The sequence below is a fragment of the Phoca vitulina genome, unplaced genomic scaffold, assembly GCF_004348235.1.
Source record: "Phoca vitulina isolate PV1807 unplaced genomic scaffold, GSC_HSeal_1.0 scaffold2, whole genome shotgun sequence".
NCBI lineage: Eukaryota > Metazoa > Chordata > Mammalia > Carnivora > Phocidae > Phoca > Phoca vitulina.
Window position 1 is genome coordinate 49,062,362 of NW_022589705.1, and position 12,851 is coordinate 49,075,212.

General features: G+C 35.7%; 1 protein-coding gene across 6 annotated transcripts in view; it reads right to left on the reverse strand.

Moving 5' to 3' along the window:
- The window catches only part of RAVER2 (ribonucleoprotein, PTB binding 2), a 125,549-nt gene that overhangs the window by 42,296 nt on the left and 70,402 nt on the right, over positions 1 to 12,851 (reverse strand). For 5 of the 6 annotated variants that reach the window (XM_032427256.1, XM_032427232.1, XM_032427215.1 and 2 more), the window contains exons 5-6: positions 8,560 to 8,686; positions 328 to 413 (exon numbers count right to left, since the gene is read on the reverse strand). In XM_032427256.1, the coding sequence (XP_032283147.1) occupies positions 328 to 413; positions 8,560 to 8,686 (213 nt within the window). The remainder of the gene's footprint in view (positions 1 to 327; positions 414 to 8,559; positions 8,687 to 12,851) is intronic. The other variant, XM_032427241.1, reaches the window with a different exon arrangement.

A 12,851-nucleotide genomic window follows, 5' to 3' on the forward strand; every position in this document is an offset into this window, starting at 1 on the left:
TATTTTTTTCTTTCTGTAAATACTTTGAGTTAAGACCACCTAAGACTTGTTTTTAACCACTTATTTCTAGAAAAATAAACCACAAAATACATCTCCTTCCCTTCTTAATGCCCTATAAGCAGAATTCAATAGATAGAACTTTACTGCTTTGATCAGCTGAATTTGATCTCATGTACTCATTATGTTTTCAGGTAGCTATAGTTATTACTAAGGATTTGTTTAAAAAACAAAATACTTGTTTAACTTCATGGGAATTTTAAACTTTAAGAACAAACAAATGAGTCACTCCAAGTTTTCATACTGCAGTACTCAATGCTATTTATATACCTGATGGGCTTTATTCAAATGCAAAAACGCAGGGGAGATGGATGGGTTCATCAGATGGGGCAAGCTGTGAGGTGTTCCGAGAACTGCTTTAAGAAAATAAAAGTAAAAATTAAACTTTATGATATGATAAAAACAAACTCCAGAAAGGGCAAATAAATATTTTTTTAACTTAACAAATTCATCCAAAGTTCAATGATATACTGACCTTGTCATTGCACAAAAAGTGGCAAGCTCCCTTCCCTGTGACTCAACCTAGAATTTTATTTAAAATTCCAACACCTTCTATCATCATAATAAAACACCAAACCTGGCCCTTCTTTTCTCTAGTGCTTAGAGCAACAAAACTAATTCCATCTTTTAGTGAGTATAATACTAACTGAACCCATGTTACTTGCTCAGTACTTTTGTTAGGTGTTTGGAACATTTTGGCAGGGAATGGGGGATGGGGGAGGGAAGGACAAGATACAGACTTTTCCTTTGAAAAGCCTAAAATCCATTTAAGAAGATAATATATGTACAGAAAAATATTTACATAATAAAAACAAAAGAAACAGTACTGTACATATTTGATAAAAAGAATAAATGGCAACCACACTTTTTATCAAGTTTGCCTGAGTACAAATACCAGAGTATGTATCAAAAGAGATGTTTTCAGAACAGGGGCGCCTGGGTGGCTCAGTCAGTTAAGTGTCTGACTTTTGATTTCAGCTCAGTTTTGACTCTTGGTTTCAGCTCAGGTTGTGATCTCAGGGTCCTGAGATCGAGCCGCATCCAGCTCTGCTCAGTGTGGAATCTGCTTAGAGTTTCTTTCTCCCTCTGGCCTTCTCCATGTGTGCACACACTCTCTCTCTCAAATCAATCAATCAATCTTTTTAAAAAGGAGGGGGATGTTTTCAGAATAAATAGTATAGAGACAAAAAGGACCATGAGATAGAAAATATATGAAGTAATTTCATCTAATTATTATAAAGCAACTGGAAATTGTCAGGAATAGAAAGCACTTCAAAAAGCATTTAATTTCGGGATGCCTGGCTGGCTCAGTTGGTAGAACATGTGACTCATGCAGCAACTCTTGATCTCCCGGTTGTGAGTTCAAGCCCCACGGTGGGTATAGAGCTTACTTAAAGAGTTGTGTTATTTTAAGAAAAAAAAGGGGGGGGGGTAAAATATAAGTGTCTTTAAAAAGAGCATTTAATCCAATGATCAAAAATATTTGGATATTGGGGCACCCGGGTGGCTCAGTCGTTAAGCGTCTGCCTTCGGCTCAGGTAATGATCCCAGGGTCCTGGGATCAAGCCCCATATCAGGCTCTCCCTCTCCCACTCCCCCTGCTTATGTTCCCTCTCTCACTGTATCTCTCTCTGTCAAATAAATAAATAAAATCTTAAAAAAAATTGGATATTATATATATAATATATAACATGTCTACAAGTTTATCCCATGTTTTCAAAAGTACATTTCAAGTTTTATTACTTGCTAAACCAGTCCATTTCATCTTTGGAAAAATGCCCATTAGAAAGTGCTTTCTATAGAATGAGTCCATTTCACAACTGGTGGTAGGAAGATTAGGTCATTAGCCTGAGTTGTTTATAAAGACAGACTGTTTATTAGGAAAGAGGGATAAAGATGGGCATTTCATAACGATAAAGGGGTCAATTCATCAAGAGGATACAACAATCTTAAATGTGCCTCAAATAACAAAGCTTCAAAATATATAAGGCAAAAATTTCTAGAACTGAAAAAGTAGACAAATCCACAATTATAGTTAGACATTTCAACACCACCTCCTCCCTTTTTTCAGTTAGTCACTGTATTTTGTTACAAAACATTAATATTTTTTCCCTAGCTTCTAATGAATACAGTATTTCCCAGTTTAAAACAACAACCATTGGAATCAAAACACCCAGAAAATGCCTACAGTCTCACATCTAACTGCCCTTATTCTTAGCTCTTGGCTAGATCTCCCATTGTGCCCCATCCTCCCCTCCTCAAGAACGCTTGAACAACACTATCAATCAACAATATATACAAAGGACTATAATATGTCATGATGAAATGAGGTTTATCCTAGGAATGAAAGGTTGGTTTAACACTGAAAAATCAATGTAATTCATCATGCTAGCAGACCAAACAAAAACAAAAAACACATATGATCATCTCAGTTAATGGAGAAAATCACTGGATACATTCCAGCAATTACCATGACAAAATTTCTCTGCAATATAGAAATAGAAGGCAAAGTTCCCAGCCTGAAAAAGAGAATCTGTGAAAAAGCTATAGCTGACATAATAAAAGAATTAATGCTCTCTCCTTAAGGTCAGAAACAAAGCAAAGATGTCCACTCTCACAAATTATGCTGGAATTTCTGTCTATTGCAGTAAGGCAAGAAGAAGAAGTAAAAGGCATACATATTGGAAAGGAAGAAATAAAATTGTGTTTATTTGTGGATTATATGATTGTCTATATAGGAAATCCTAAGAACAAAAACCTACAAGAAATAAGCTAGGTTTGCAAGATACAATATATACAAAATCAATTGTACTTGTATATGCTAGCAACATGAAATTCAAAATTGAAATTTAAAAAGCAAAACTATTTAAAATCCTATCAAGAAATGTAGAATACTACGGATAAATCTGACAAAATATGTGTAAGATTTATACCCTGAAAACTAAAAACTACTGTTGCAACAAATTAAACAAGACCTAAATAGAGAAATATTCCATATGTATGGCTCAACCTCAAAACTGTCAATTCTGCCCAAATTAGTATATAGATTCAACACAATCCCAGCCAAATTACTGACATTTTTCGTAGAAATTGACAGGCTGGTTCTAAAATTTCTATACAAATATGAAGGACATAGAATAGGCAAAACAAATTGAAAAAAGAAGAAGAAAGTTGGAGGACTTACACTGACTGACTTCAGGACTTATTATAAAGCTACATTTATCAAGACAATGTAGTACTGGGATAAAGACAGACATTTAGATCAATGGAATAGAATAGAGAGTCCATAGATAGAGCCATGCACTGTGTATGCATAGATAGAGCATACACAGTGAACTTTAATGGAAGTTCAGTGGAAAAAGGGTAATCTTTTTTAACAAATGATGCTGGAACATCCGTAAAAAAAAATTAACCTAGAACTTTACTTCACATCATAAATAAAAATTAACTCAAAATGAACCATAGATTTAAATATAAAAGGTCAAATTATAAAACTTCTCAAATATGAGAGAACATCTTAATGACCTTAAATTTGGCAAAGATTTCTTAAATCTGACAAAAGTTGCACAAATTATAACAGACAAATAATAAATTGGACTTCACCAAAATAATAAGTTTTATTCTTCAAAAGACATTGTTAATAAAGGACACCTTATGGAGTGAAAAAATATTTGCAAACTCATATATACAACAGCAGACTTGCATCTAGAATAAAGAACACTTATAACCTAACAAGAAAAAGATAACTCAATTTTAAAATATGCAAAATATTTAAAAAGATATAACAAAAAGATATAAAGATGGCTAATTAGCATATTAAAAGATGTTCAAAATCATCAGTCAAAAAGAATACTCAAAATCACAGTGAGATAGCACCACATAAAACAGAAAACATAAAACAGAAAGGCTAAAATTAAAGCACTAACATGTCAAGTGTTGGTGAGAAGACTGAGCACACTGGTGTCCTAGACAGTGATGGGTGAGAATACAAAGTGGTTTAACCACACTGGAAAACAGTTGGCAGAGTTTCCTATAACTTAAACATGCATCTACCATATGCCCCAGCCATTCCATGACTAATTTACTGGCGAGAAATTAAAGCATAAGCCTACGTAAACACTAGTACACAAATGTTCACAGAAATTTTATTTGTAATAATCCCAAACTAGAAATAACCTAAATGTTCATCAGCGAGTCAATGAATATGCAAATTATGGAATGGAATACTACTCCTCATTAAAAAGAAAAAAAATTATTGATACATGCAGCAACATAAATGAATCTCAGTAAGCTGAGTGAAAAGAAGCCAAACAGTACATACTGTATGATTCCATTTATAGAAATTTCTAGAAATACAAGCTAGAGTGACAGAAATCAAATCAGTATTTTCCTGGGGCCGGAGGAGAGTGAGATTACAAAAGGCCAGAGGAAACTTTTGAGAGTAATAAATATGTTCATTATTTTGATTATGGCGATAAACATTTCAAAATTTATGTACACTTATAATTTTATACATGTCAAGACATCATTTTTTACACTCTATGTGCCAATTAATATGCAATTAGGCCTCAATAAAGCTGTTAAAAATATAATTTATAAGACTACAACAAGTCACACACTACGTAAAATTTAAAATGGACACACACACATATATAAAGAAAGAAGTCTAGAATATTTACACTGTATTGTATTTTTGAAGGTGGTTAAAAGGTCTGGATTGAAGAGAAAAGACTGGTATGGTCAGAGTAACATAACCAAATTGGGCCTGGGAGGAAAGTCAGTCTGACAGAAGCGTACAGATTAGACAGAAAAGGCAGACAAGAGTAGTCAGGAATTTACAGACCAGACCACATGTGAGTAAGCAGGTATGTGTGAGTTGTGGAACAGAGATGTAGAGGAAGGGGATTCATCTGTAAATAAATAATTAAGTCCCTTTCATTATAAAAAACAGTGCTGTTTTAGGTGCATGAGATGAACAAGACATAAATCTTTGCAATTATGGAACTTACATTCTAGTGGGAGAGCAAACTATAAACAAGTAAATATGTGTGAGTTATGTGAAAAATAAAACAAGGGTATAAATATAAGCATATTACATATACTACATTTAATATAAACATAAGGAATTATAATTCTTAGCTTGCTCTGAGCCCTCTGTGAGTAGCTCAAAGTATAGTAAGGGATAGAGTTAAGATAGAAAGGACATAGTGTTCGGGCGCCTGGGTGGCTCAGTCGTTAAGCGTCTGCCTTTGGCTCGGGTCATGATCCCAGGGTCCTGGGATCGAGCCCTGCATCAGGCTCCGTGCTCAGCGGGAAGCCTGCTTCTCCCTCTCCCACTCCCCCTGCTTGTGTTTCCTCTCTCCGGTGTCTCTCTCTGTCAAATAAATAAATAAAATCTTTAAAAAAAAAAAAAAAAAGGACACAGTGAAGGAAATACAGATGGAACTTATTGACTAACAAGACACTTTGTCTTTCCTGAACACGAAGAAACTTTCCATACATCCTCCAGAAGCTTTGCATGTGTTCAAGTGAGGTAGATTTCATCCTCCTCCCTTGCCACACCACACAAACAAAAAGCCATACTTGGTGAAATAATTTCTCCATCGGTGTAAGAGTAGAACATCTTATTTAAAATTGTGAAACCAGGGGCGCCTTGGTGGCTCAGTTGGTTAAGTGTCTGCCTTTGGCTCAGGTCATGATCCCAGAATCCCGGGATCCAGCCGCACGTTGCACATCTGGCTCCCTGCTCAGCGGGAAGTCTGCTTCTCCCTCTGCCCTTCACCCCACTCGTGCTCTCTCTCTCCCCCCGCCCAAATAATAAAATCTTTTTTAAAAATTGTGAAACTTGCACTAAAATAAGCATATCAAAAAAAATAAAATAAGCATAATATCTAACGCCATACATCAATCTGAGTAGAAAGGCAATCTAGAGAATATATATTCTCTACTATATGAAAAGAAAAAAACAAAACAAAAAAAACCCCCAATACTGGAGAGGAGTTACTTAAGAGAGCCTAGAGTCCAAAGCTGTGGCCAATACTTTCTAAAAGACCCAAGGAGCATGATATCCTGCCTGTAAACACTAACACAATCTTGGACTGTATTAACAGAAATATAATGATCATAGGAAAGAAATCTCACCACATTCTGTGTTCAAAACCCATTCACAGGATATGTTCATGTCTGTGTACACCATATTTCTGGACAGCCCAGAAAACCTAGGCTAATATCTACAAGAGGACAGCTAGTTGGGGAAACTAGAGAGTATTTCCTAGGACATGTTATAGAAAGTCAAATATAGACCTGTAATCTCCAAAGAAATTTATGAGGTGTAGAAAAAATTACTAGAACTCTTGTTCATATTTACTTTCATCTTTAAATAAAAATACTAAGCTTTACCATTTCTTAATATATGGGTTAACAAGGATACATTTATATAACTGACATATAATTGATACATACAGTGTATATATTGGAGCTCTGCTCAAAATTCATTGATAGCGCTGCATAGTCAAAAAATAATTTTTTTTTTAAAGATTTTGTTTATCTGACAGAGACACAGCGAGAGAGGGAACACAAGCAGGGGAAGTGGGAGAGGGAGAAGCAGGCTTCCCGCCGAGCAGGGAGCCCGATGCAGGGCTCGATCCCAGGACCCTGGGATCATGACCTGAGCCGAAGGCAGACACTTAACGACTGAGTCACCCAGGCACCACCAAAAAATAAATAAATTTCAAAAAGACCACTGACCTAGAGAATAAAAGGGAAAACAAAAAAATGACTAAGGTTTCATGATAGTGGTCTTCAAATATTATTAGAAGTCCTTTCTTAGGGAAGAAGCAATAGACTTATTCTGTGTTTCTTCAGAGGAAGAACTAGAATAAGTCACTAAAATTTTAGGGTTTACCATCTAATATAAAAAAAACCAAACCTCGTTATTAAATTTGTCCAACTAGGGAATAGGTTGCCTTGGGAAATAATGAGCCTCGTATGCTTTGAGTGGTCAAGGCATAAACACATATCTCTATACCATTAAAACCGTAGAAAAGATATCTGATTATGTAATAGGCTGAGCCAGAAAACCTTTAACGCTGCTTCTTACACACAAATAATTGATGATTATAGGATATACTTACTACGAATATTGTTGTATAATAAAAAATTTAACTGGTCTTTGTCTCTGGTTCCTGGAAGGAAAACTCTAAATACTTAGAATTTTCTGAGTGATAGGAGTGTCTTTGTTAGGCTAATGAGGTGACTCAAGGTGGACCCTGCCATGGGGCTGGTCAATGCCAGAAACACCAACCATGTGATTAGAGGGCTGGAGCGTTGGGTCCCGCGGTGTCAGCCAGACCTCCTGATCTCCAGACAGTGGAGGGAAACCGGAGGTTCAGTTCACTAACAGCCGATCAGGTCTACATAATGAAACTCCAGTAAACTCTGGACGCCAAATTTAATTCAGTGGAGATCCCTGGTTGATGAATACACAGATGTGCTGGGAGGGTAGTATGCCCTGATTCCAGGGGAAAAGAGCATAAAAGCTCTGCATTCGGGGCCCTCCTAGACCTAGCTGTAAGAGTATCTTCACTTGGCCATTCTGAGTTCTGTCCTTTATAATAAAACTATAATCATAAGTACAGTGCTTCCCTAAGTTCTATGAGTTGTTCTAGCAAATCATCAAACCAGAACCCCCCAAATCTGTGGCCAGTTGGTCAGAAACACAGGTGGCTTGGGGGACCCCCTGAGCTTGCAGCTGGTGCGTGAAGCAGGAGCGGACCTGTGGATGACTAAGCCCTTAACTTGTGGGGTCTGTGCTAACCCTGGGTAGTTTGTGCTAGAACCGAATTGCAGTCCACTAGTTGGTGTTAGACCAGTTGGGGTTGAAACAGTAAGTATATTTAAACATTTTTTATGCTAAACTTTAGTGTTGAATATAAAAATTCACTTCTTCATAATGCTAAAATATAAATTTTATGTATGTATAGTTGTGCATTTCAAGAGGTGGGCTCTTACCAGAGGAAGAATACTAAATAGATAGATATTCAGTATATACCAATATTATAAAGATTTCCATAATATTTTTGTCATTTTCCACAGAGTGAAACATCTTTTCAACAGAAAAGAGGAAAGAGGAAACATACCTTTAACACGTCTGAACAAAGTAATTCTGCTACTAAAAATATTACATGGAAAAGTAGCATATCCTTTGTTGATACAATCCTTAACAACACAATGTGTTAATTATCTGGTCTCTAAATTCCTGTCAACAAAGAGCTAAGCTGGTTTTAATATTTAACATTTACTAAAAAGAAATTAGGAAACACATAAGCAGACTGTATCTACCAAAAATAGTGAAAACATATTATCAGTTCAGAACATTAATTAAAATTCACTGACAAGTCCTAGAAAAATATTTTTGGACTAATTTAATGTGTTTTTCATGCAAAACAGCACAAATTGGCTTCATGCCAACATTCTATATTTAATCTGTATCCATGTGCTTACCTGGTTTAACAGCTCGCCCGCAGAGCTGGGGTTGTAGAAGAACTTGTAACATGGCAGGATTGTTTAAACTTTTCATAATTTGTACAGGATTTGGCTCTGGAAGTAAGCCTTTTTGATTACTGTGCATCTTCAATAAATATAGAAACAGGAAACATTAGAACAAGGATAAGTACAAAAGATGAAATTTTAAAGGTTTCTTCCAGAAATTCTCACTCCTCTGATCTTTATGATAAATGCAAATTGCTTTACATGATACATTTTTGTATATATTCTATCACAATTCTTAATTATAATGCTAAGATATTCTACTATACATCATATATTGAAATCCTCATAAAATGTCCCCATGAAATACAAATTGGCTTTAAGAGGACTAACAATTTAGTAAGATAAATCTCTTTATACAAGTAGAAAAATTTCAAGGGAATCTGAATGTATTAATGGGGAGATAATTTGTTGGCACAGTATGAATACCTCATACTACAGAAGAGCCGTACTATAATGTTTATCTAAAGCATGATAATGTGGGGTGCCTTACAAAATTTTTTTTTTTTTTTTTAAGATTTTATTTATTTATCTGACAGAGAGAGACATAGCAAGAGAGGGAACACAAGCAGGGGGAGTGGGAGAGGGAGAAGCAGGCTTCCCACCGAGCAGGGAGCCCGATGCGGGGCTCGATCCCAGGACCCTGGGATCATGACCTGAGCCAAAGGTAGATGCCTAATGGCTGAGCCACCCAGGCGCCCCCAAAATTTTTTTATAATAAAAGTCTTCATTAACTTCATCTTCTGAGACAAAGCTGAACTGTACTCACATACATGTGATTAGGTAGCTTCCTAAAAATATGAAATTGTTTTCTGTTTCAAAAACCAACCTGATAGATGAGAATATTAATATACAGTTATAAAATACTATAAACTTCTAGTCATAACAAAATGGAGAACTAATAATAGGAGTGGAATCCCTCTCTAAACCCAGATACTGTGAACATGAGAGGGAAAGGGTGACAGATCTGAGAACCAGACAAAATCTGTGAGAACTCCCTTAGAGAGATAGAAGGTGGCGGGTCTCGATGTGGAGGGAGAGACTTCCGCAGGGAGCATGAGAGAGCCTGGGTCTACAGCCAGTTTGGGGACGGGCTTTTGATTGTGCAACTATAATGAGGGCTCTCCTGGCCAGCACACAGAGGGAAACCAGCAGCATTAACCCAGTGACAGTCACAGGACCACTGAATTAAGAGTTTCTCCAAGGCGCAGCGTTATCTGGTTGGGGTGGGAAAAGGGCTATAGTCAAGGACAGACAGTAAAGGAGAGGTTCTCAGCCCTAGCTCCTCATCTGCATTCGCTAAACCCTAGCTAAAATGAACAGACTTTTGCTCTCACCTGTCCATCCTTCACTCCCTCGACCTCTAAACACTCACATATGAGGACACTGAAACCCTCCCAGAGAAATATGTATTCACAGAACACAGCTAGACATCCGGAGAATGTAGCCATTAAAAATTATAAGTAACAAACTGAACCACCTGTAATAGACAAACCAGAATTAATGGATACGAAATGATAAGAACACTACATAGTAACAGACATAATCGATACCCTTAAAAATTTTTTGTTAGTAACATGAATCAAGGACAAGCAGTTACAAAGAATAACTACTTAGAAATACTGGGTATGAAAAACATAAATGTTAAAAAAAAACAGCAGCCCCCACTGCATACTTGACATCATTCTATGCACTTTACATGGATTATATCACGTAGTCCTCCTAAACAACTCTACAGCATGTTACTATTATCACTATTCTATAGACAAGGAAACTGAAGAAACTCATACAGAGCATTATTCTTAACCTCCATCCTGTGCTTGAACAGATAAATAGTAGAATATGTGTGGTTGAAAAACAAGAGAGTGCCTTGAAAGATCAGTTCAAAAGAAAGCTCTAAGAAGACAGAGGCAAAGGATAAAGAAGTGGAAAACGCAAATAAACAAAACAAAACACGGAAATAAGAAACACAAGCAGAAGAGAAAAAGGAAGGCAATAAAGAGGCCGGAAGTGTCAACCTGTATAAGATAGGAGTCCCTGAAGGAGAAGAAAGAAGAAGGGGATCTTTGAAGAAATGATGGCTGAGAATTTCTTGTTATTAAAGAAAAATTAAAGAACATGGAATGAAAGGGGTTACGGCATTCCAAAGATGATGTATAAGGAAAAAACACACCTAGTCACATTTTTGGGTTTGAAACTTAAGAATATCAAAGCTGAAGAAAAAATGCTAGAAGCTTCTACTGAGAAAGAACGTATTTCCAAAGGAACAAGAAATGAATTAATACCATCTTCTTCCTCAAAGCATCAACAGTGGATTTAAGAAGTCAACAAATTAGTATTTCCAAAGTGCCAAAGGAACAATTTTGAATCTACATTTTTAATATTTTTATATTCAGCTATTATTTAAATATGTGAAAGAAATAAAAATATTCCCAACTACACAAATTCTCAAGAGTTTTTACATTAATAACTTCTCTGAAAATGAGACATGAGATGCAGTAAATGCAAGACAATATTACATGATATGTGCAAATGAAGGTATGTAATAGCATAGTTAATTTCACTCTTGCATATAAAACCCAGTACCACGGAAAAAAAATACTTTAGGAAATCCTAAAATTAAAATGTAGACACCAATATGGTGGTAGGTGGGATAAGGAAGGAGGAAGTAAGATGGAGGTAAGATTGACTTAAGTGGGAAGAAAGGGATACTGATAAATCTAGGGGTGTAAATAAGTTAGGGGCAATCACCAATAGGATAAAGACAGAACACATTATTCTCAAATGTGAAGAAGAAATTTTTTTTTCCTTTTTTTTTTAGTAGTTATTTTCTATGGCTTTTTTTTTCTCATCTACAAAACCTTAGCCCTCCAACTGCTTCTTGATCTTAGGGGCCTCAGATAATCTAAAAACCTCATTTAACAAACATTTGGTGTCTAGTGTAAAAGAGTATGATTGATGCCGAGGAGGAATACCAAGATACAGGACACAGGTCCCTGCCTTTCTAGAGAAGAATTTGTATGAAATGGACCAGCCAAGAATCCAACTGTCAGTCGATACAAGCTCTCCTTTGTTGACCACTGCTCCAACAGCGGTATGCACTCAACCAGTTTAATTCTCAAACTGCCATCCTCAGGTGGAAAATGCAGAATTCCATTTAATTTTCACTTTTAAAGGGGTGATGTTAAGGAAGGCACATTCGGGTTTGCTGGCTGAGGGGTTTCCTTCTTCCTGTCCCAGAGATGCTTACCTATTCCCACCTGCTCCCCAGGACAACCCACACTCGAAGAAAATTCTTATTTATCCAATAGTAGATGGAAAATGAAAATGGAAGAAAAAAGTATAGTTAAAAGAAAACATGATATAAGAGAATAATCATCACTACATATTTAAGTAGTCTAAATGTACCAATTAAAGACAGATTTTTTTAATTTGATTTTTTAAAACATGTTTTTAGAGCAACATGTTAGCCATAAGACACATACCTAAAATAAAATGTACAGAAAGGTTGGTAATAAAGGGATGGCAAATATAAACTAAAAGAAAGTTGAAGTAGCAACTCTAACATCAGAAAAACACATAGAGGGGTAAAATAATCAATATGACTATAAACAAATGTGTCCCTAATAATTAATAATACCTATACCTATCTACCTATGGAGAAACAACTAATAGAATAAGGAGAAAAAGAAAACCCAACAATTATACATGATAACTTCTAATACATTCCCCTCAGACACTGACAGATCAAACAGAAAAAAATAAGCAAAGATATAGAAGACTTGAGTCACAATTAATAAGCTCAAACTAATATTTATACACACATATATGCACATATAACTTTGTAACCCACAAACATAGATTGGATTGTTTTTGAGCATACGTGGCACATTCACAGAAAGTAACCATGCACCAAAGCAAAATGCAGCCACAATATCCCCTCCCCCCAAATCAACATTAGAGACTAGATTCTCTGACCACAATGCAATAAATTACAAATCTATGTCAGAAGAATAGTTTTTTAAAATTCCTAAGTGGATATAAACTGAAAAACAGAAACAAAAGTAATTAAGCTTTACGTGGAAAAGGAAATCATAGAACAATTTGTAACACTTACAATCTAAAATTTATGACACGTTGTATAGAGTTGTGGAATCACTATATCGTACACCTGAAATTAATATAACACCGTATATTAACTAGAAATGAAAGAAAAACTTAAAAAGTCAAAATAAAATAAAATTTAG